We start from the raw sequence: 26,340 nt of genomic DNA on the forward strand, positions 1-26,340 counted from the left end.
GTTCACACTGTTGTTTGTACTGATGGTAGCAGCTTAATGTTTTCATTGTGGTTTTGGATTCTTGGCATTTAATGAAACCCCTGATTTAATCTTACATGTGATTATGCTTAATTTTTACAAAAGAACTTTTACAAAAGATCCAGGCTATCTTGGGTGGACTTGAACAGCACATGGTCTTTGGTCTGGTTTAAATGACTTCGTCGATCCGCTTGTCTTTCGTGAAAGATGCTTGTTTCTCTTGGAGACGCCTTCTGTTTTCAGCCTTTGGAGAAAGGAAAAAGGTGCTGTCAAGAATTGGATTTGGAATTTGCAATTATACTGCGGTTTAAAGTTAAGATATAATTAGGGCCTGTTTCCCTTCACTGGACTGCCAGAGCACTGGAGGAGAACTCTTGTTTGAAAATCACCTTAGTGTGAATCCCTGCAGCGATTTTAAACTGACACTTAGCAGATTTGACCATAAGAATGGTCATCATATCATATGCTTTGTGTTTATCCATTACTGATGTTCCTTGTTTAAAAACAATAAAAAATATTTCCTTATACAGTAGGTGATCCTTTAGTTCTTACGATAGTTTCCAATACTTACAGTACATGTAATAGAAGTCTGAATTATTGGTGTAAAAATCGTCTCAAATGATTTTTGAAAGTGCATTTACTTTATTACTGATAGTAATATATTCTTTCAAGATGTTTGGGAAAGGTCATCTCAGAATTTAAATTGGACATCTGACCCTCGTATTCATGTGCCATGAATATGTGTGCATGCTTTCCTCGTTAGTTCCAGTTCCTTTTATATAAAATATGTGTGTATTATAGCTAGGGCATCTGGTTTTTGATATTTACTTTTGATGATGTGATGCCACTTTAGAATTACTATGAGCTATTGGCTTATTAATAAGCTATGGGCTTATTAAGATTCAAGTTAAAATTAAACAAGGTTGGTTGTTCTTCATTTGATCTTCTGATTTGTTTTCCTTTTGTTTGTTATTGGAACTCAGTGGAGAGGTGATACTGATCACTTATTTTCAGATCTTTCTCATGTTTCATTCCTGTAATAACCTAATTTATCCACTAGTGTGACTTTGTCCTTTTATTTTTTGCCATGTGTTGTACAGGAAGTCTTCTGAGAATTAATTTCATCATTAATTATCCATGTACTTCTTTCTAAAACACAAATTTGTAGCATTTTAATGGTTTGTGAAAATATCCACAATGCAGCTTTGTGTCCTCATTTAAGCTTAGTGGTTGCGTAAAATGCAGTAATTAGTTTAAAGGGAGGACTGTTAAACACAGAAAAGCAGAAGGTCTAATTAAAATATCCTCTAGTGGCTTTAGTGACTTTTACATTTTTGAAAAACCTTTACAGTTTTTAGTATTAACTCGATGCCTGTATTTCACAATGCAAAAGTAAGGTGTTTTGTCTTCGCTCAAGATGAGCTGCAGAATGGTTTGCATTACAGTATAGAATATGCTTAAAATGTCAGTTATGGCCAGTTATTTGTTTGTATAAAATGTTAACTTAATTAAAAAATAATTGAATGGCAGACCTTTTTGTTAAAAATGGCATTGTTTTCTATGTATGTACTCATACATTTTGATTTATACATTCGTTTTTATTTTGATACTGAATGTAAACATTCTCTTTGGAAATCTAAATGTTCTCTTAGTGGGGAAAAATACTACTATAAAAATAAAAGTAGAATTACTTATCTGTTGCAGTAATAATACTTTTCAACATCTTAGAAATGACCGACACAATTCTGTAACTGTACAGCATTATTAATAAATTGTGCTCAGTTTGCCCCATCAAAGGAAAACAATAATGTTTGTTTTTATGTAAGCAAAAATCAGGAAGAAGATTAAATCAGATTCAAAAATTCAATCAAATGAGAAGTTTAAGACCAAAAATGACAGCACTATATCTTTAGCCGTGGGTAAAATGTGCACTGTCAGGTAATAGATTCGAATCTGAGTTTGGGTTAGATTCTCTGGAGGGAGGAAAAAAAGATTCAGATCCACGATTAAAGATAATATGAGATATAATGAAAGGTTAATCCTTAAAGCATTTCCTTTCGGTCTCCAGCCAAACAGATTAACACGCTACACTGCACTACTTACAGTGTTACAGTTGACATTATACTTCACTGTAATTATCCTTACAGGACATTATGGACTGATTCCATCTTCAGTCTGCTTCATCTCTGTGGTCAGTAGAAATTATTAGTACATTAGAATGCAACATCACTGAAACGGATCTGAGAGGGATGAAAAAGTCCGCTATCTTGAGAGATCGGGAATTGTGGGTTAACCCAGGCCTGCTTTTGATTACTTAGCTGCTTTGGAAGAAAAAGTGTATTTTTCAGTTAATTAAAAATGAAATGCTGCTTACTGATATGATTAAGTGTGACAATTGGCTTCATAAACAAGCACAATGCCCTTTAAACATCTGCCTTAACTGTAAGTGTTATTTTTGGATTGAAGTTTGCAGTATAGTATGCAGTGTCTAGAATGTTTTGTTGTCAGAAGTTTACTTTGTGACATTAATAATTTTTTTGAACCTGTAAGATTAGGGTCGCTCAGAATATTGCCAGTCTTTGGTTATTTCTATTTTTGCTGTGTTTAGTGGAAATGGTGTTTCTGTACTGGTAAACTGCCTATTATTGGTTATGATTATTCATGGTCTTTTCCCCTTTTGCTGTCTTTGTATCTTGACTTACACTGGTACACAGACTAGACTATTAGTTTGTTTCTGGTTCTATAGCTGTTTTATGGAATTAGGTTTTTTTTTTAAAGAAAATAACAGAAACATTAAGGATGATAGAGAAAAGTCATGTTTTATCGATTAATAATAAGAAAATGTTAATTGACATGGCTGTTTCATAGCAATATCATGTCAATTAAATTCCAATGTAGATTAAGGGTAGTAAAAGATAAAACAGAGGAAATGGATAAACTCAGATAATGGTGCAGCGTAGTGGCCTGAAAACAGAATCTTCTTTGTTTATAAGAGGCATCTTCCTTCTTGGAAGAGGTAAAGGTTCATTCCACGCTTAAAGGTAAAGAAAAGAACCGACACTTTTTGGCTGTGGAGCCTTCCTCAGGTGTGAAGGAGAGAGAAAAAGTAACACATCAATAAGTCCTGCTGTAAGAGAACAAAAGACAGAGTCATAAGGAGATGCTGGGACCAGGGGGTACAGGGGCATGTAGCAGGGGAGAATGAGAATCTTCCCAATTAGTCTTTTCATTCAAGCACTCTGCAGCAGCATGCTTCGCGCAGGAATCCTGACCCGTTTCTCCCTCCACTGCCCACAGAGAGAGGATCTGAGGTCAGGCTCTGAACCCCCGCAGTCAGACAGCCTCCCTGTCTGCGTGTGTCAGCTTCGATCATGGCCCGCAGCAGCACACAGCTCACAGCTCACAGGCTGAGGATCTGCCTTTCCTCTCTCTCTTTTGCACAGGCAGTCATGGAGCAGCAAATCAGCGCATCCCTATTGTACGGCAGAAATGCCAGCCTAGCTGAGCCACTGAAATGTTACCTCAAAGAGCTGTGAGCCAGCTGATGTAGCCGTTCTTCTGCAGTGAAGTATCTTCTCATGGCAACGCTCACCTCCTGTTAAATGTTACTTACTAAACCTAAGTACTCTGTGAGATTTGATTTTTTTTTAGCCCTGCAGAATAATTGTCTTCCTGTCTCACTGATCTGAAACAGTTCAGTTCCAGAAGGGTTTTGGTTACCCAGAGAGAGGTTCAGGAAGGTCACGGACAAATAGCAAGTTAGTGACTGCAGTCAGTGCCTGACTCGAGCTCTGTTCTGGCTGTTTGCCCTGACCACTGGGGCCACATGGCCTCTGTGTGTCTGCTGAGCTGCAGGGGTTTTTCTCAGGGGAGTTTGGGGAAACTCTGTTGTCCTATAATGCAGCCCTGTCTTCAGCATTTTTCCTCCCTTGTCACACCTCTTGCCCACATTTGTTTTCTTTCTAAATGTTCTTTAAAGAAAAAAAAACAAGCCTAAATATAAAGATGTTTTTAAAAAGCTTGTGAAAGCAGTGTACTGTTGGAATACAAAATGTGCCTTTTTTTATAACACATGGGTAATAATAGTTCCCTGAAATCTTTGGCTCCAATTGACAACAGTACTCCACAGACCTGTATTCCTGGCTGTCTGCCGCTGTGTTACCATGTGACCTGTAAGTACACACTGGGTCTTCCTGTGATGGCATCAAAACAAAGTAGAATTTGGCATTTGGGGGGGAAAAAACAACTTATAATAAATGGAATAAGTCTGTTAAGAAGTAATTCTGAGACCCTTTTGTTACTTGTAATACGATTAGTAGTTTAGCATCTATTCTTTGCTCATACCTTAAGCTGAGAGTGCATTGTCTAAATAGTGGTTAGTGAGAAAAGAAAAGCAGGTGGACAGCATGCCACCATATATAATGAAAAGAGCAGGCGCAGAATTCTTTAGTGCAAAAAACAGGGGGTACCTGATGGGGGGGGGGACAAAAGGTGAGGTGCAACAGACATTTATTTTGCGGTCTTGCCGATTTATTATAATAGATCGGATCTTTGCAGTTGTATAGCCCTTTCTATCTCAAAGCATCCCAGAGTGCCATGCATATAGGAATGGTGTATGAAGAACTATCCCGCTTATGAATAGTGCTATGGGATCTTTAAGGAACACGGCATCAGACCTTAAGTTAGGTCTCATGTGAAGGGTGGCGCCTGTCTCCATGCTGTGGCATTAGCAAGTCATTTCTTGTCCAGACACAAGTGTCATCTACCAACACCACCATTTACTGCTGCAATTTGATTTTAGTTAGATGTCTGCCATCCCAGTATAAAGCCAGAATTAGCCTTGCTTAGCTTTTGAGATCTGATGATGGGTAAAAAATAGTACTTCAGCACTGTAGCTTTTAATGTTTTTTTTAAAGATTATTTTTTTTAAGCCTTGCACTTTCTTCACATCCAAAGCAATTCTGAAATGAGCATAATGTTTACAAATGTGTGGGTGGGCTGCCATTTGGCTCATCAAGCTGGTTTGACTTTTGCCAGCTGATTAAAATGATAATCTCATGTGAGTGTTTCTCGAAAGAAGCCAGGGTATCAGCTTCAATAATGTGGCTGGGTAGCTTGCTTCAGACTCCCACAACACTTTGTGTCATGAAGTGCCTTCTGTGCTAAGTTTTAAATGCCCTCCCCTGTAGTATGCTTCCTCTCTTTCAGGGTATTTCTGTGCTTTGCCTTTAGTGATGAGAGAAAATGTCCAGATTCCAGCAAATCCAGTTATGTTAAAGTCTGCGTTGGGATGTTGGTGAACAATTTATAAATATAAAAAGGGGTTTAGTATCAGTGCTGACGTGATTGTGCTGTTCAATATTGTAGAAAAAAGCTTTTAAGTATTTTTCTTAAGTCCATGCATTTAAGTTTAAGTGAATGTATCATTTAGCTGCAGCAAAATTCGCTTCCAAATCACTGAGTTGTCAGGGTTGGAAGAACCCTTTATAGAAATGTCGTAGTTCTCCAGGTTATGTTATTTGTATTTTTTACCTTTCAGCAACAAAGTTTTTTTTGTGCTTTTTCCTTTTCAGCTGATTGCTACTGCAGACGTTCCGTTCTCCCTTTATCAGGACTGTCGCGGAGATGCGGAAAATGGTGCCGACAGACAGTGTCTCTGTGCAGTCTGGCAATCCCTGCTGATCACTCTGCGTTTATTGATGGGACACGGAGAGCAGTGCGGCAGCCTCACCGCTCTCTTGCGTGTGTTTCAGGGAGCGGAGCCACGGCGGTGGTGCAGGCAGCTTACTGCGTGCCCAGGAAGGAAAAGGTGGCCATCAAGCGGATCAACCTGGAGAAATGCCAGACCAGCATGGACGAGCTCCTGGTAATGTACTGTCTTAAATAAACAAGCTCACTGGCTCAACACACTTACAAATACAATATTTACAGTTTGAGTAGACTTAAGATTTAAAGTAAATGCCACAGTCGGTTACCAGTGAGTGGTCAGAATTTGCGAAAGATGTCCAATAGACATGTTTCTCTTCTTCTGCTTAAAAACAAATGGTTGAAACATTTAACAGTGTAAAGTACTCTATTATTTTATATATAAAAACTGTATTCAGAACAACCCTTGTTTTCAAGTTTTAGGATGTTTTTTTTAAATTTAGCTTCTGCTTTTTGCCAAGATTTTCCAAAATCAGACGGGTATCTTTCTTTTCTTTTGTGAAAAAACACCTTTGTGAAATCAGTGGTTTCTGAGTGATTAACTCTAAATGTGTAAGCAGAAGACCATGAATCCTCCCCAAGTGAGCGGTTTCCATTTGAATGGTTTAATAAAATTAGTTGATATTTCTGCTTGGGTATAGAGCTTTTGGAAATGTTTTGTAATAGTGTGTATTACTGTAATTAGAATTTTAAGTATTTCACATTTACATGAATCTCACTACGTATACTGTTTCATGGGTGAGAGACATCAATATATGTCTTCCAGAGTTGTTTGTATGCTATCTGAAACTAGGTAGTGCATGATGGGTAATGTGCACAAGAATGTGAGATAGGCTGACTTGGAAAGGTGCACAATCAGATTTATCCTGCTATAAATTAAAGAGAAATGTAGAATGCTACCTAGTTCAGTAGCTTTATTTTTTTAGATCTCGGATTTCTGGACAGCTGGTTGATTAACTAGAAGGCTTGCCAAGGTTGTCTTGAGCTGTGTTAGTATATGGAAACCTGTTTTGTAATCGGTAACCCAATCTTGATGGTGATCTGTCAAACTGTATCGGAGATACTGAGCATAAAGCTGCTGGAAAATTGATTCGTTTGGGGTTGTCAAGTCCAATACTTTACCATAAGTAGTTGCATTGAATTTGGTTTTGTGAGCTCATACAATTAGAAGACATGTAATACAAATATACAACATAAAGCCAAGATTGTGCTGATCAAGGGGACATGGTGTTTGCTCTTTGTGCTCTGTGGATTTGTTTACCAAGTTCTCCTTATGTATGTTTAAGTACAAAAGACAGAGTTTATTGCAGTGTGCTTTATCAAACTGTGTGCAGAGGTTCCTAGTGTAGCCTTAGAACCTGAATTCTGTTTATCCTGAGAGAACACTGGAATTATGAAGTTAGCAACAGCAGCTGTCCTGATGTTGTGATGGTGCATCTGTCCTTTATCTGTAGCTATGTATTCACTCATCTGGGAAATTACCTAACTCTTGACTGAATGGTTGTCCTCACCTATGCAGGAAGTGGTAGTGATAAAGACGAGCATGAGATACTTGCTGGGACATGTTCTGAGAACTCAAAACTCAGTCAAAAGTTTAGATCTGTCAAGGATGTGGAGCCGTTACCACTCAGGTGGAAATCAGCCCAGCTGAACAACTTAAATGTGGTAACATTCTCGTTCTGTAACACACTGCCTCTGGGAGAGAATAAACTTGTGTTCATTGTTGTATATTTGCTTTATTTGCTATGAGGAGATGCTTCATCCTCCTGATCATTCCAGAAGGAAAAGCTTTAATACTTTCCAAAACAATTTGACAGCAAAATGCAGTAAGGAATTAGTTTAGCATCATGTCATGAAGCAAATTGCCATAACATCACTGAGACAGTGTGTCCTGAAGCCTGTGTAACACTGAAACGCTTCCAAATTTATTTCCTGATCTTCACCATAGAAAATTCCTTCAGAGGTCTTGGCATATAATTTTTTGTGTTACCTAAATTCCAAAACTATGTATGCGCAAGATAGTGCTGCTATTGAACATCCTTGTACAGCTCCGCTTAATGTCTGAAGATCTCCTGCTGTTCAGTTATTTTAATGAATGCAATCTGCTTTTTTCATCTAGCCTTAGTGTCAATCACTTTGGTCTGGCTGTATTGCAGAGTAATTCTGATTAATAAGTATGCCTGAAAAGAGAGAGAGCACAAATGAAGTTAATTGCTTCAGTGCAGTGAAAATGGTAATAATTCTGCACCCCGGAATGTTTAAGGATTTTAAACAGCCTAAATAGTATTTCATTAATTACGCAAGGATCTAATGGAGAAAATAATTTAAATTTTACGTGGTGTGGTTTCTATTTGCAATATAAAAACTCTTACTGTATGTTAATAGTGGGCAAACTCTTTTAGCCACAAATAGTCTTTAATGCTGGTGTGAGGATTTGGGTTGATATTAAGGCTTTATGATAGTTTGGTTTAGGGTAGTACTTAGAAATGTATGTATGTACAGGTAAGCACTTACTGGAGAGTCTATTCAGCAAGTAAACAAATTAAAACTGTGCAGTCATGTAACAGCAGTACTTAAGGCGTTCCTTGGATCTTCCTAGCACTACTAGCAGTTCACCTCCCACAACAAATTAGATGAGCATTTTAGCCTTCAGAAAAATCTGGTTTAACTCATCTTGTGTTACAGTAGGTTGTTATTCATAATATTGTAATCCATTCCAGGACTGTATGTGTTGGTATGGCCCTCACTTGTTCAGTTGCTACAAAACTCTATGATACATTTGTCTGATACATACAGTAAGTGATTTGCTTATGCATTCCTTTAATTCATTCTCCTCCTATTTTTTAGCTGCTCATTCTTAAAAATATTTGTCAAGATTTGAGTGTTCGGACTTTATCAAAACAATATAGCTGTAAAACTCAAAATTACAGCTCTTCTATGAAATTTCTTGTAAAAGTTATAGAGAATCCTTAGCCAAAATAGCTACTGTGCCATTCATCATCTTAGGTCAGTCAAGCAACTTTGTCTTCATGATCCAAGGTTGCAACACTGACACATGCATAAATGTCTTAATTGAAGGATACTGCACAATTGCAGAGCCAAACCCTAAACCTAAAACACCTCAAGCTATTTTTAGCTCTGTAACTTTCAAAATATTTTTTTAAATCGAATGTCTGGGCATTTTTCAGAAATGAGTAACCGTTTTATCACATCTTGGAGTGTGGGAAATTTAGAACTCAAGGAATCTAGACCCACAGATATATAGAATGAAACAGAATGTTAAAGACTTCCTTCTCCCAATAAAGGTTCTTTTTTACATAGTTTTTCATGTTGTATAAACAGCATGACACATTCTTATAGGGAATGTGAATTTATTAATAATTTCATTAACAGTGCTTTTTCAATATCTTTGTAACCTTCATGATTCCTTGTTAAGTTTAAAGGATTTTAAAGTGCATTGGTTAATGATGTATGCAGGTACCAACATGGATAGTGTGATTTAGGTTTGATGCTATTTTGGTGAAAGTGTTATGCTTTTCCAGACTGTGCTGGACAGCAGTGTTGACATTAGGCAATGTGGCTTCTACTGCAGGGGAGCACAGTACACCTATGTATAATTTATTAACAGAATTATTTTGCTGAACTGCTCGAATGTCAGGAAAAATGACATGCCATGTAAGCAATTGTAAGTCTCTTCAGTTATTACATTACTCCTATGGCACACAAACTTGTCTTGTTACACTTTTTTCTTATTGTCTCCATTACAGATATTTAGTAAAACAATGTTTTCTTGTTATTTTTATCTGTAACAATTTCACAGATTAATTGAGGAGTTCATTTTCTAGTAGCATGATCACATTTTTTAATTGTTACATACAGTAGGCTTAGTGTAATTCTCGGTTTATTTTCCCTGTGTTATTCAAACAATTTGGGCAAGAAAAAAGTATTTTAGTACTTTTTGAGAGCACATCCCTAGAAAAATTTAAAGGAGACCAAAATTAACATTATAAAAGCTGAGGCTTCATTCTTCAATATTTGCTACTATCACTCATTTTTTATAATCTTTTGTTGATCTATTTTTTAAATTACAATTACCCATTACTGACGGTTATTTTCTTGCCCTCACCTAATTAACAATGGCCAAATATCTGGAAAAGCCGTGTTTTTAGTGTCTTGAATGACCACAGTGATGCTTGAAACCACGCCAACCTAGCTTGAGTCAGGCATTTTTTAACATGACAAACGGCAGAGCCCTGTACTGAGGCAGAGTGCCCTAACTGATGGCACGGCTTGCCTCCGAGTGCTTGAGAGGTGACGGGTTGCTGAAAGCTGGGAGAGCCCTGGCAAATTTATCCCAACCAACCCTCTGTGTCACTTGTCCACGTGGCAAGTGACACGACCCAGGCTCGAACCTGACTTTACTAGTTCAGCCTCTTGGGAGGCCCTAGGAATACAATATTTTAATTGTATCCTGTAGTGATTTATATGCAGGAAGGGACCCACTTAATACATCAGTAAAGCATAGAACCCACCCATGGCAACTATTATGCAGTAGCTGCCCAACAGCACAGCAGATCAGGTGGAGAACTGCTCTATCGATTGAGCTCATGTACAAATTTAGGAAAGGCAGATTCTACAAGCCCAGAGGGCAATGCAGCCAGGACACTGGGGTTAACACTCTTGCAGCATAACCACATAATAACTACAGTCCAACTCGCATACATCCCTGCAGGCAAACTGCCTTTTTTTGGAATCCTTTGAGAGGAAAAGCACTATAGAAATCCAAGGAATTGCTATGATTATTTTAGCCTGATGTATTCTGCTGACGTATAACAGTTTGGAAATTAGAAGTGAATTCGAAGTCTTGGGCTCTTAGTTTCAGAGAGCAGGAAAAGTAACTATTATTAGATCAGCACCTGGGAGTTGTCCAGGCATTTGTCTAAAAAAAAAAAAAGTCATGTGAACTTTGATAGTTGGTCAAATATAAATGTGATTATTTTTCCTCTTGTTTCAAGTGATTGAAAATGTGCAGTCATTATCGGACACTCCCAGCCTCTCTCACTCTCACCTCACCTTTCACCTATGATCTGAACCTCACAGTGCCTTCTTTCTTTCTTACCAAAAACCCAAACACACATTGAAAATCTACCTCTACCGTACACGTCAAAAGCTAATTCTATCCCTTTTATTTTATTCTGTTGATGCATATTTTTGCACATAACCAGTTACCTTCCTGTTGTTTTTTCACATTGGGCGGAGCGGTGGCTCTGTGGCTAAGGATCTGCGCCTGTGACTGGAAGGTTGCCGGTTCAAATCCCACGGCCGGCAGAGGAATCCTACTCCGTTGGGCCCCTGAGCAAGGCCCTTAACCCCAACTGCTCCAGGGGCGCCGTACAATGGCAGACCCTGCGCTCTGACCCCAAGCTTCTCTCCCTGTCTGTGTGTCTGTGTCTCCATGAGAAAAAAGCTGGGGTATGCGAAAAGACGAATTCCTAATGCAAGAAATTGTATAGGACTAATAAAGAAACATTACATTAACATTACATTACATTACATCGCCTGTTGTTTTTTTGCACATCGCCTGTTTTTTGCACACTGCCTGTTGTCTCTGTCTTTCTTTTGTTATACAATTGTATTGTTGTTGGTTTTTTTCTTGTACTACTTATGTCCGAGAGCTAGCTAAATAGCATTTCGTTATACCATATACCTGTATATGAGTATAATGGCAATAAACTTGAACTTGACACTCAAACTTCTTCCAACATCTCTCATCAATAACAGCCTATGATTTAGTTTCTCAGAGCACTGGGAAGCCTGGAACGGTACTTCTTGAAGTGAAGTCATCGTAAATATAAACACTAGCCTGTAATCGAAACCTCATCCTGCTATTAATAGAATCAGTAATTAAAGTTTTAAAAAGTCCAGTAGCTGCTTTTCTTAACAATTGTATCTGCCTTACAGTTCATGGCACCTTCTACTTAGAGAGTTTTGGCTTGTCCTTCAACATTCACGAATAGGGGAAATTAAGCTGATGTGAGGCAGCCTCTTGTGGCACAATACTTTAAGTGTTGCAGTAAGGTCAAGTACAAGAAGTGTGTGCCATGTTCTTATGTCGTTCAGTACGTACTGCATGTGGGCTGTGTAATGGTAGTGTGCTTGTCAGTGGTAAATCAATATTGTTTTTTCCAGGTTGATGCAGATATTTTCCAAATCAGGCAGCTGATAGTCATTGATATCAATTTCAACATAACCCATTTTGTTAAACAGTATAAGAACACTGGAAACTTGTAACATACTGTATCTAATTACATAAACCTTAGATGCAATGATATTGTTATTATATAATTTATATAAAATTATTAATACTCAAATGTCAAATTAAACATTTGCCACCAGTGCTTTCTAGTACATACAAATAATTAGGTTAATTTCTAACAATTTTGCAGGTTTACAGCTTTTTCCATTCTGATCTCTTTATATTCTAACTAAAGAGAGGGGTGATGGCTCTCCTAGTGGACCCAAGCTGTTCCTGTTGACCCTTTTCAGTTCTGAATCTAACTTCTGCAGAACAGGTGTTGTGTTTTGCTGTTTCAGGGACAGTTTCAGAAGAGAAATAAATTGCTTTGCTTTTTGTTGCTGCAGTAAAAGCATACCAAGATAAAATGCTTGGAATACAGCACCTCATTGCTATCCACACCCTTGTTTAAACCCTTTATTTTCGTGCTTTTACTTTACTTTTAAAATGTAGTCTTGCTAACACATGGGAATATCGTTTTATTACAATGTTTTTAAAGGTGTGCCAATTAATTATAGAAGTTATCCATTGTGTAACTTAATGAGCATGCATATAAATGATCTTACCATATCTGCCATCCAGCATTTAAATAAGGATTTACTTATGTTGCCTCTTACATCCACATTTGCCCACCACTTCTTATACTTGTATCTTAAATTAATGTCTTACAGTGTATTGTTTAGTAAAATAACAAAAAGGTTAACGATTGAAATTGCAAATAAGCCACCATCAGCCTTGTAGTTTTATTCAGTTTCTGAGTTACTTGATCATAGTTCATACAGTACCTTCCCAGCAGGCATAAAAAGGTTTATTGACTTTGTGAAGTAATTTAGAATTGTCAGTTTTATGCTGAATCTGTGATTTTAAATATGAATAAAATAGTGATAAAAGAGAAATGATAATGAAACATGACGCAAGTGTTAGTGTATGTGCTTCAGGGTGGAGACTGGGTACTCTAAAGTCACAATTGTTTTATTCATGATCAGACTTGACCTCTTGTATTAAAGAAAGCTTATCCAATAATTAATAGTTTTTTGTAATAACAATATATTAAGTTTGTATTTGAGAACTTAATTATTTTCTTCCTTTTAGGAATCCAAGTCTGGCTAGTGTGGTATTTTTTTACACGCTGTTTTGAAGAAGATAGAATTGTGCTATGTACTGTAGGATTATGCAAGTGAGTCTTTAGTTTGATTTAGTCTGTAAGTTAATGTCACTCTGTATTCCTCTTGTCTTAAGGGTATGCTTGTAAAAATTAAATTAACGCTTTGTTAAGGTGGGAGGTAATCGGTAGAACATCATCTGCTGCTTGGGGAGATGGCTATAAAAAGGATGCAATTTTTCGCAAAACTGTTTTACAGCTCCTTTGTTCAGTATGCAATCTTGATTTTATATTGCATCTTTCAATGTTAAATATTTCAGACCGCTTCAGAGGTACAAATAGGTAAAAAAGCCAAATTAATTAATTCAGAGGTTTAATGGTTAAAACAAGAATTTTGCATTTGATTTTAAAATCCACTGGAAGTGAGTGCAGTGATGGTATTGTGGGATTTTCTTCTGTTTAACATTTTAATCATTTTGCTTCTTAGAAGGAAGAATTTACTATGCCACACTGAACTGAAGAAATGAATTCTGTCATTAGACAGATTGGGAGATTATTCATTTGTTTTAGTTGTACGAGTCAACATGTATTGACAATATAGTCATTAGATGATTCACATTTATTATTTGTTCATTAATAAATTATTTTATTAGATGGTGAGAGAATCTCTTAGAAGAGCCACAGAAGGGGAAAAAACAGCATTCGTCAGAGAATTAAGCAATTAAGAAAGATTTCCATTCCTCATGTATTTACTCAGGAGCAATTAACTAATTGAATCATGCCATTTGTGCGTTATAAAAGAATCAATTCTGTGGATTAATGGTGCATTTTAAGCAGTTCTATTCCTATCCTCCAAAGTAGCTTTCATGTTATACCTCACTGGTATATTCCACTTAATTTATGCATTGGAATTTCTATTCCAAACAGATGAAATGGGCATTTTTTATCCTTTCAGGGCAGTTGATTGTAACTCGTCTCTGTGCTTGCACCCCACCACCCCCAACCCCCCATTAAGTTCATTGTATATCTTTCCAATTCATTCCTTGCCACCTAGAGCTCAGCCTGATCCATCTCGGTTATTGAATGAGAACATTGATGCCATTGTTTAAAAGCCAGCTAGAAAATGTGACTATTTTTTTTCCCCCTCAAACAAAAGATTTTTAAACAAGCTGGATTCAACACGGGTTATAGCTTCTAGATTTTGTTTTTTTGTTCATTCTTTGTTGCACTGGATTTCTTCAGTGTTCTTGTACTTCCAGGTTTTTTTTGACAGTTATCGTTCTTATTCTTTGAAAGTAGTGACCATTTTCAGAGCACACGTATAGGTACTTTACATTTGGATCATGTTACACAGTCATACCTTATTTCCATGTAGAAACAGAGACTAATAACAATGAAAAGTAGAGCAAATACAACATTTTGACTGTTCATCCTATTCAGGAACTGCTTTCTTAATCATTAAAAGCCTAAATGTTTCTTTCTACTTTATAGCATGAAATTAACCCCTATTTGTTCCTTTGCAGCTCAAACACTGATGTTGCTCCCCATTGCTTGTACCTCATGTTAGGAATAAAAAGCATCTTAATTCAGTACTGCTGTGTAAGCAGTGCTAAAATTTTGTCAGTGTATGCAATTCAATGCCATTCCCCTCAATAAATTTTATTTTAATTTTTAAAATTGTATATAATTTTCTTAATTTTTATTTAGGAATACAGTAGTTTTAAAAGGCATTTTTTTCTCATTTTTACCTGAGCGTTTTATTGATCGATTCCAATAATCTGTTCTGGCATTTAGTTACTTTTAAATTCATTTGCTATTAATAATATTCCGCACGATCTTAAATTATGTCTGTTAGTCTGATTTGATTTACGTTACATGCATGTTACAAATGAATGGAGGCCAGTTGGCCCATGTAGCTTGTTTAGTTTTGAACACTGAGCCATTTTGTATTTACAAAGCAGGACTACAAATGTGCTGTTCCCTGCAGATTTGTTCTTTTCCCCAGTAAAATACAAACATAAAACATTAGAAAACTGGGTTGCAGATTTATTTATAAATATCTTATCGTTATGCTGTAAAACATAACAGCATTGCATAGAGCAAAATACTGCTTGTTACAAATTGAATTCCAGAAATCAGGAGGTTCGAATAAACAATACTTCAACAAAAAACAGGTTTAAATAATATTCTGCTCTTTTGAAGTGCAATGAAATGAACTTCAAGCTGGGTTGCAAGAAAAATGTCTCTTTTGAGGGTGAACCAGAAAATGAGGTGGCTGAAGCTTGCCAAATATCATTTGGATGATTGTTGAAATAGTGTTTTATGGTCAGTTGAAATGGAAATTGAACTTTTTGGACTTGCTCATCAGCCTTATCTTTGGGGTAAAAATGATAAAACTCACATTGAGAAAACATCTCACCAAATATTGTGGGAGAGTCTACTATATTTTGGGATAAGATAGTGCTGGCTCCCTTGTCGAAATAGAGGAGATCATGAACTCTAGCACATACCAGGACATTTTGGCCAGACACCTGGCTCCTTCTGCCAAAGCTTGGCTGAAATGGACATTCCTGTATGGCAGTGATTGAAAACATACATCCAAATTTACAAAGAAATGGTTAATTGCACAATAAATAAATGATCTTGACTGGCTATCTCAATCTCCAGAACCCAATCCTGTTGAACATTTGTGATTGTAAGTCAAGTTCACTAATGGAAACAAAAGGGTCTTGTAGCACTTAGAACACAGAGGAATTCTCATAAATTTCACTTCTGAACATACCAGAACCTCATAGCACACTACAGTGTGATCCCTGCCAGTGGAGAATGTACGAAATAATAATTGCAGGAGTGTGAATAAATGTAACCATTGTGTTTTCTATACCAAAGATATTTATGAGAAATGTGGCTAATGTGGAGTGCGCAATGCTTCAAAGATGACTGTATAATAATTTTTTAGAAATTAAAAATGTCAAAGTAACTCATTTCCATTTGATATTTATTGTTTTTGTTTCATTGGGGTATTATTATAACATTTGGAGTGCATAGTACAGTATAGGAACAAGTAATAGGTTTATTCCATGCTGAAAAAAAGAAGAAAGAGAACAGAACGTTTCGGCCGTGGAGCCTTTTTCAGGTGTCAAGAAGGCTCCACGGCCGAAACGTTCTGTTCTCTTTCTTCTTTTTTTCATCATGGAATAAACCTATTACTTGTTCCTTTGCAGCCTACGCATGCTGACGCAGCTACCCACCTGATAGTACAGTATATAATGTTTGCATCCTATAATACAGCCTCAGGAGTGTATTGCTCTCTATTACTGTCCATTTAGCATATTTATACAAGTTTCTGGTTTCTTTGTGATTGTTCCATCAAGGACATTCAGCAGCTGTGTAGTAGAGTTAAGTTCAGGGGACTGACAAAACTAGATTATTGTTACTTTTTCTCGCTTAAGTAATTTAGGTCTAATCTGATAATGTATTTAGGTCGATATCATATGGAAACTTGTTTTGAATGCATTGTGTGGTGCTGAGCCTTTAAGTTTAAATCTATATACAGTATTCATTAGCAGGACAAACATCTGCTTCAGTACTTTTATTTATTTACTGTCGGCATCGCACCTTTCTTCCAAATCTTCTCATTCATTGTGCATTTTATAAATTTCCCAAATCTTTTCCTCTTGGAGGTGGGAGGGAAGGTTTTCAGGATGCAACTCTCCAACTAAGATTGACTTGATGAAGATGTACTGTACCCACTTTCCAGGTGGGATTGGCATGGGATTGAAAGATGGGGGCCAGCTAAGAAAAAATTAGTCTCCGTCTTCTGAGTAATCAGGTTGTCTTTTCTTTTGTTCGATGGTGTTTTATAGAAACCAGTTTATTTTTAGATAATATTTTTAAAAGAGTTGGAAAAGATGTTGAAGGCGTGACTAGCCTTCAGTTTTTCCCTATTTAACGGTCTTTGAGTGCAGTATAAGAGGTATTGCACAATTAATTAATATCCTAAATATTAGAAATGTAAAAACTCATATTGACCATGTTATTTCCACTACTTAGCACACTGGAGAGCAGTTTTACGTGTAATTGTGGTATATTATCACAGTGGCTTGTACTGACACAAAAAACAATGCACTACCACCCAAAAGCCTAATGTAGGAATTTAGTCTTTTATATAAACACGTCTTCAAATGTTTGCAGATCATAAAGTCTGTAGCTGGGGTGTGTGGGGTCTTTGATTATGCTTAGAGCTTTCCTCAAGCACTGTCTGTCATAAATGTGCTGGATAGATGGGAGGGTAACCCCAGTGATGGACTGGGCAGGTTTCACCACCCGCTGTAGGGCTTTGTGGTCAGCAGCATTGCAGTTGCCATACCACACTGATGCAGCCTGTCAGTGTGCTTTCTGTAGTGCATCTGTAAAAGGTAGTGAGGATCTGGGAACATATCTTGGCTTTCTTCAACCGTCTTAGGAAGTACAGGCGCTGTTGCGCTTTTTGAAACACAAGAAAAATGTGAAATGAGGAAAATGTGCAGCCCAACTAGAGGTTGCTTAGTAATTAAGTGGTTTCAGGATGTTATTAAGCCACTTCTTCAAGGCTCGACAACATGGCTGGGTAGCTTGTTTCATAATGCCACAACCCTTTTGTGTAAAAAAAGTGTGCCTTTGTTCTTAGTGTTAAATGAACTTTCACATAGTTTCCATGTGTGGTTGGTTTTTCACTGTTGATTCTGAAGAGGTCTAATGGGTTAATATTAGAAATGCCTTTAGGGATTTTGAATTCTTGAATCGGGTTCCCTTAAAGTCTTCTAAAAGTTCTTTTAGCCTGTGTCTATAAAACATTACCTTAAGTTCGTGAATATATCTGGTTGCTCTTTTGTGAATTGGTTCCAGAGCAGCTATATTTTTTGTAACATCATAATCAACATTGTACACTATTCTTAGTTTAGAAATACTTTGTACATTTTTAGCATAACATTTGGGGGGGGAAAGGGTTCAGTAGTGATTTCAGTGCATAACTTTGTTTTTCCAAAGTAACAACCAGCACAAATTAAAAAACTGACTTTTAATTTAATTACACAATTTTCAAATGTGCATCTTTCTGGTGTGCATGGCAGAAATTTTACTGAGCTTGGCATTAAGACTAATACTTTGTTTGTGGGAGGGTAAGGGAATGGACTAGTAATGACTTAAATCTTAAATTAAAAATTTATTTTAATGGCCTTCTTCATGGATTCAATTTAAGGGTACTACTCTTAGGCTAATTTGAAGCATTTGTCTTCATGAGGTATTTGTGCAAAAGAGTCATGCCTTTTTGAAAGATGTTATGGGTTCTATTGTTTTTTGGCTTTCTTGTGAAGAAATATTGACAAATGTTTGCACTAGTGCAAGATGTACTGCATCCACATTAAGCAGACACAATCGGTTACATGCATCTCCAGAGGTGATTGTGAACTACTGTACTTACACTTTTTTTTCAAGGAAATTGCAGCTGCTTTTGACTGTGAAGCTTTTGAAATGACTGTTTCCATGGTCCTTGCTTTGTAGTGTATTACCATTTAATAGTATAGTACTTTTCTTTCTTGAGAAAAGCAGGCTTGTTAAGTTACAACCTCTTCACTCTAAGCGGTTTTCATCTCACAATAACTTGTGAACAGGCTGCATTTTTCTTTTTTATGCAACTGCTTATTAAGCTGAAGTGAACAGGAGAGGCAACTGCCAAGAGCGCCTTTGTTGGGTGATGTCAGGGCATCACGCTTTGGGGTTGTGTGAGGCTGTGGTGGTGGCTGCGGGCGGGGGAGGGTGATAGGGGAATTTTAGGAAGTCACACAGGCACGACAGGGGGGAGAATTGGAATTTTCTGACTTGTCTTGTACGCAGACTAATGCGAAGGTTGGTGAACGTGTGATAACAAATTCAGAACTCTTGACTGTTAGGAAGTAGTTTATTAATTCATGAAAGAATCTTATTTGGGGACTGTGGTTGTGTTGGGAGGGCAAGCTGCCCCATGCATATTTTTCTACATTTATTCAGGCTTCAATGTGAAGAAAGATCAGGAGTTGTAATTTGATGGTAGCAGTTGAATCCACAAAGCCTGTGACATTTACGGCATATACTGTATCTGCATCGGCTTTCGTATTGAACCCCAACTGCATGTCACCTTGTAAGCCCCAAGTGGGCTGTAGTGACCTCTACAAAACTGTCAACTGGTGGCAACTCGAGTTCGGCCTTGATTTAACAACAGTTATCTGGTGGAATGTAATTTAATTATAATTTTTGATCAGACCAGCCAGTGGGGTTCTTGGTTAATTCTCTGACCAAGGTTCTTCTTGCTCCCTATACTGTTTTCTACTCCTTCCCAGTTCTGTGCCTCCTCACAGTTCTGTCATAGTGTTGTACAGACAGTTCCTCGGTTTTCATGGTAGAGTTTCTGCTCCTATATGCACTGCCAACTGAAGGACCTGACATAGTCGGGTGTATTCAATCTAAAAACCTTTTTTCATCAAACTGAACTGTACAGGTGGACTCAAAGCTGTACTGTAGGTGCATCTAATTTCACAAGGTAATTAAATGCAACTGGATTCAATGTGGAGTCATAGCAAAGTACTTATGAAATCAGTTCATAAGTTCATTTCTGGACCTGGGGTGCTGTCTGTGGGGAGTTTGTGTGTTCTCCCTGTGTTTCTGTGGGTTTCCTCTGGATGCTTCAGTTCCTCCCCTCCCCCACAAAACAAAAACATACTGGTACTGTAGGTTAATAGGCTTCTGGGAAATTTGGCCCTAGGTGCGAGTGTGTGCTTGTCTGCATTTGTGTCGGTGTTCGGTCTGTGATGGCGTCCTGCCAGGGTGTATTCAGTCTTGTGCCTGTGGCTTGCCAGGATGGGCTCTGGCTCCCTCACGACACTGAACTGGAAGAAGCAGTTATAGAATGAATGGATGGATAATTGCTACTGACAATATTTTTACAAGGAGGCAGGAAAAGCTAACTCGCGTAGCTTCATCCAAAGGTCACTTCATCTTGGAGGACACTGCAGTTGGGATGAAATGGTAGACCTGAACAACAGCAACTATCTAGTCTAATGTTGCTGTTTTGTAATTTTCTGGAAAGGCTGACTTTGCTTTAGGTCATGATGTGTGCTGTTACAATTTTCAGATGCTAAGAATATTTCCTATCTCCTAATGCATTACACTTTACAGCAAGGGAAATTGCAGTCAGTGCTCCAAACATTAAGTTATGTGTATGAATAAAATAAAACATACATATGGGGTCACATTAATTGAAAACAGCAAAAACAACCAAAATAATATGCTCAGTTTTAACTGATTAAAACTGTACAGTATTTATTGATCTTTCTTAAAAGACCACATTCATGTTGCATTTTTCATATGATGGGGGCACCATAGAGATTCTCCACAATCACCTTGTATTATCATATGCAGGTATGTAATCCAATACATACTGTATAGTATTGTGACTGTGTCAGTTCTTGTCAGTCCGTACATCAAGCTGTTGAGCTTTCAGCTTCTTCCAGTTGGAATTAGACTCAGAGCCTTTTCTTTTTCACTCTTACTCAATGATTTAAGGAAGTGCCCTTTGCCTGTGGTTAAACCATATTTTCTGATGCCTTTCTGCTAGTTTATTTCTTTTCACCCCATAACACTCAAAGAAATGTATTTACCTGTGATACTAAACGACAAATGTCAAAAATGAAGTGTTTTTAGTGTTTGATATATGCAGATTAGTTTTTTCCATCTCCCTTACATTAGACCAAACAAGTGCTGCTCCTTTGCTCACTTGAGGAAAATGAAAACTTGCGGCCAGTGCATCTTTTATTCAGTCATATAAGTCAAATAGTACTTTTACTTTGCTTATTTGAACATTTGTTTTACGTGCTAGTCCCCTGTCAGATGAGAATGCATCCCTGGACTGAATTTGTGAAATGGTTTTAAACTATTTTTAAAGATAAAACTCCCCTTCGAGTAATGATATGCTGAGACACAAAATGCATAGTTGTCTGCTTTATTAGGCTGTTAAGTATTTAAGCAGTCACAGAGGAGCCTCTTCAGTATGGTGCCATGGAAGAAAATTTGACAATTCGAGGGGCACTTACTGTACATCAGGTTTCTAAATCACAAGGAACAAGAATAGGAATTTATTTGCTTCACTACACACATTACCCATGCACAGTACTCAATTTGAACATTAGAGATATTTATACTTGTTTCTTAAGAATAAAAGGTCTTCTAGATTCAGCTAGAAAAAGGTGTGGTTTGGTGCTTCTTCTGTGAAGTACTTGAAATTCGTGAGGTATGGTATCGGTAAGATTTTGATTTATACAGTACCTGCAGTCTTAACCTGACCTTTCCGTAGTCTCTCCTTTATTTTGGATGCATCAGCGACAGTTTTCAGCAGCGGCAGCTGATCCAGCTATTCTTGCTTGTGTTCCATGGACTTCTCCAAGACACTTGTGAAAGAGGTTGCTGTTTTTTATATTTGTAGTGGTTTAATTCTTGTTGATTCCAGGTTTTGTTAAGGAACTTCGATTTAGTTCCAGATACTGTCACATTCACAGCACTGTAATTTTCTTAGAGATCTGATATTAATTAGCTTTAGAGCTTGAAATAAAACAATAACCATACAGTGTAAAACAACAGCTTTCACACAACTCTCCTCACACCAACTTAAGTGTTGTCTCTCAAAGGAGCACCAAACAGCGCTAGTTTGGATCTGGGGTCCAATTAATGCTCCATTTAATATATATTGAGTACAGTCAACTGATGCCAGGGGCTAGGCTCCCAGTGCATTTTGCATTTTGTTTAGCCAAGGTGAAACTAACCAAAGGAATCTGTTTCTTTGAGAGGCCAAGGTCCAGGTTAACATCTAGTAATAGTACTAGTAAAAAAGAACAAGGATTATTTGTGTTCAGAATAGTGGATAAAGAAGAGGAAACCTTTCTCCAAAACATAACCACAACTAGGTATTCACAAAATGTGTAAAAGAGGTACCCAGTGGACAAAGTACATATGGGACTAGCTTCATATGACAGCATCTATGAGGGTCTCGTATGCATTGTGAAGGACATTCAGTTGAATCACTCAATGGGATATTTGAAGGCTGAATTTTGTCTCTGTAAATTTCTTCCTTTATACTATTCCTTATTCCAAATGTGAAAGTTTTACGAGGTTTCTAGCTGTATGAAACTTCTAAAAGAAAAATGGTAGAAGGAAGTCTGGTTTGCCTCTGAAATCCAACAATAAAGGGGATTATATAGGTAAATATTACTGAATGGAGATCTAAGTAAAAAAAGCCCTTATTGGAAGCTCATTTTAAATTGCAAGCACTAGTAAAGCAAAATGCGTTCTCATTTTCTTCTGGAATGTGAATTTGTTTCAGGATCAGGTGTCGCATGAAATGGGAGTGTGGAAAAGATGGGAATTACTGCTAAGGAGTTTATGATTGTTAAAAAGACGAATGGGCATAGGATATCTTTTAAGTTGACTGTAGAAACCCTCTACAGAATGCCAGGTTACAATTATGTAATTATAGGCTCAATATGTAATCTGCAGTGTCAAAGGGGAACATTTGTATAAGATAATTGTATACAGAGACCAAACTTTCAAGTTCATGCCAAGATACAGGAGTGTCCGAATTAAACCAGGCAGTGAGCACAAAAAGGAATAGAAATCCGGTTGAGTTTTCCAGAGCTGAATCCCCAGTGGGTTTGTCATACTGCAAAAACAGAACATTGAAAGTGTGGGCACTTCTATTTCTTCATGGACATATAATCCATGCAGTCTATCCCTAAACTTTGTAGGAGGAGAAAGAAGGAAATCTTTAAAAACAGCAATAGTGACGTGCAGTGTTGAGTATTGTTGACAGAAATAGGTGTATACAGTAGATATACTGAGCTTTCAAAGAAACATCCCACTTTACTGCAGCAAATGAGCATTTAAATCTTCAGGTATTGCAGCAATCTGTGAGCTTACCACTGCAATCTCTTTTCACAGGAAGCGCTTAAAATTCATTTGAGTGCTGAATAGACTCTTCTTCAGCTTCTTCCCCTTACTAAGAGCAAAGTGAAAGCTCAGACTTTTTTCCTTGTTTACCTGCTATCTTTGATGGAATGCATACACCAAAAAAATAGATGTGGGGATGACAAAATAGAAAAAAAAGAGCTGGTGGCAACAGGATCTCTAACTTATTTTGTGGATGCTCTGGCAGAATACTTTTTGTAAAGGGATTATACTGTATTATTGGTAGACTGTAGATATAAGATTGTTTCTCTTCATTTCAGAAAGTTAGAGGGGTAAAGAGAGAAAAATGATGACAAAGATGCTTGTATTGTCTGTGAAAGGGAAGCCTTTTGGACTGATCGCTCACCCATGTATTTTTTTTTTATGACTGCCCATCTTGTATTTATTAAGAAACACAAAGTAGTTTTTAAAATGTTTCAAATTTAAAGGTATGCTATATATATATATGCTGTGTGTAAGTTGATTATCTGTCTCACAGCAGATATATATGTTTGTGTGATACAGAGTGTAAAAGAACTGAGGAAAATGTGAGATGAAGGTTTGATAATTGACTTTTCGATCTCTGCTGTGAATTACATTGAGCTAATCAAATGAGTTTTTAGAAAAATGCACCGTTACCATGTGAAAGGGAACTCATTTTTTCTATAATGGGGGGAAATAAAAGCCTGGTGGTTGAATGGCCTCTTATTTGTGAAATTATGCAAGATTGAGGTCCCTTCCCTGTTTTAAACTCACAAGGCAGATAATGGTAATAATGTAATGATTCTTTGTTTTATTTTAAAATACTGGCATTTCCCTGATGTATGTTCCCCAAGTTGGCAGTCATTCTGTTAAGTATGGTTATGTTTCTTGCTGTGCTCTTGAAGAGCATAAGATAAATTGACCAAATTACATTTGATGGGAAAACTATCGTATAGTACTGTCAGGCTGATAAGTCTGCCTATGTTTTTTGCAGTTTCTACAGGGTGATGAAAGTCACATGAACACCTTTTCATTGCATGTTGTAATTTTTTTCATATCACCCTGTGTTTTACAAAAATTAGTAAAGCAACCAGTTCAATTTAAAGCAAGATGCTTGCTGCTCAACTTTCCCATTGTTTTGGCATACTGTACATCAGTTTTAAATAGTGACAGATACTTCTATACTGTAATGAGAAATACAAAAAAACTTACTGTACATCATTCTTTGTGGGTTTTTACACCTGTAGGTCAATTATATTTCTTTTTGAGTTTGCTCTGTCAATCTGTAGCTAATTCTATTAATTCGATTTTCAATAAAGTGCTGAGTTGTGTGAATAGGAGGTCTTGAGAAGGACATTCTATTTCAGCAAGACACCAATCTAATTACACAACTTAGATTGCATATAGTTCAGCTGAAGAATTTAACTCTGTAAATCTTTGGCCAAGACCTACTGTATTAGATAACAGCTGAAGCAGTTAGTTTCTCTTATGATTGAGGGTCTGCTCTCTTGTAGATTGCAGGTGTGTAGTTTTCTGCAGTTGATAAAAGATTGTTTCTTCAGCTTCAGGAAATCTCATGTTTCTCATCTTCATTACATTATAAACTGCTGTCATTAACATCTGAGGAACTATTTATTGTTTTAAAAGATGTAAGTGTTAAATTTAATACTATATAAGTAGCACCCACCTGCAACTCATGGACAGTTACCTTTAAATAATGTTTAACCACCACACTTCCTCCCTGCTTGCCTAGTTTTACTGGTTCCCTTCTCTCTGCTTGATGCTACACGCCTTAGTAAGTTGGTATAATGCATGAAATCCATCACCTGATACTATTCCCTGTGCTATATTTCAGTCCTGTATCTCGACTCTCTACTCTCTGTCATCCTTAAGATAATAAATGAGTCCCTGAGTACTGGTGAGGTACCAGCAGCCTTTAGAACAACTGCAGTTACCCCATGGATTAGGACAACCTAAACATTTTCCTACAGTATATCCAATCTACCCTTTCTTTTAAAAAAATTTGGAACGTGTCGTTACAATTCAGTTAAGTATTTCATTGCAAATAAGCTCTTTGAACCCTTCCAGGACAGTTTCAGACAACTACATAGTACCAAAACTGTCCTGGTTAAAGTCACTAATGATCTCCTTGACTTCAGTTTTGCTTTTGACATTGTTAACCTTGACGCATTGTTTTCTCATCTTGATACTGTGTTCGGAATTTAAGTTTGCTCTTAAATCTTACCTTACTGATCATCAAAACGTTCAGTTCTGGTGTTCCTCAGGGCTCGATACTGGGACTCCTACTATTCAACATTTACATGTTCCCACTTGCTCAGCTATTAAAATCACATGATCTAAATGATCATTTCTGTGCTGATGAAACTCAAATTGCACCTCTGACATAAAAACATGGATGACTCAGGATTTCATTAAACTGTTTTTTTTAATTTAAATCATGCTGTTTGGCTCCTCCCATTTACTTTGTAAAGCCAATGTACTGTAGTTACTCTGTCTATGGATGGCACTATACTTGACTTTTAATCTAAAATTGAAGAACTTGGGGGCGACATTTGATCTAGGCTTGATGTTTGACCCACATGTGCAACATACTGTAAAACCATCATTCCTCCACCTTAGAAATATTGCCAGGCTACGTTCTACTGTATGTTGTTGCCAACTGCTGCTGAAAAACTGTTGACTTTTGTCTTTTCTCAAATTGATTTCTGTAACACCCTGCTTGCTGGGGTATCTGAATCCACACTAAGATTTCAGTTTCTAGAATCCTGACCTGGTCTTGTACAAGGGATCACATTTTTCCTGTCCTGGGACTCTTGCACTGACTTCCTTTCAGGTTTCTAGTCAGCTTCAAAATCCTCATGCTCACCTATGAGGCTCTACATGGTTTGGCACCTCACTACCGGTCTGACTTACTATTGTCCTACTCCCATGTGTACTACTGTCTTCCTGCAATGTCACATCCCTAAGGCTATCGAAGAGTCAGCTTCCCTGAGCACTTTCAAATCAGGACTCAAAACCTTCTCTTAACTGGTTATGTGTCTGACCTTTGCTTTCCTGCTGTATGCCAAACCCTTATTTTAATTGTGTAGTCCTGTTTTCTTACTATAAAGATTATTTTATGCAAATGTAAAAAAACTCTTCCTTTAAAATGAATATCATTCTCTCCACAGTGGGATATGTTTGTAAGGCAGAGGGTTAGTCTTTAACG

The 26,340-nt window shown here is 37.2% G+C and overlaps 1 protein-coding gene across 1 annotated transcript in view; it reads left to right on the top strand.

Moving 5' to 3' along the window:
• The window catches only part of oxsr1b (oxidative stress responsive kinase 1b), a 127,951-nt gene that overhangs the window by 12,428 nt on the left and 89,183 nt on the right, over positions 1-26,340 (top strand). The window contains exon 2 of the mRNA XM_069191221.1: positions 5,772-5,884. Within this exon, the coding sequence (XP_069047322.1) occupies positions 5,772-5,884 (113 nt within the window). The remainder of the gene's footprint in view (positions 1-5,771; positions 5,885-26,340) is intronic.

Source organism: Lepisosteus oculatus, chromosome 6 (assembly GCF_040954835.1).
Source record: "Lepisosteus oculatus isolate fLepOcu1 chromosome 6, fLepOcu1.hap2, whole genome shotgun sequence".
Lineage (NCBI taxonomy): Eukaryota > Metazoa > Chordata > Actinopteri > Semionotiformes > Lepisosteidae > Lepisosteus > Lepisosteus oculatus.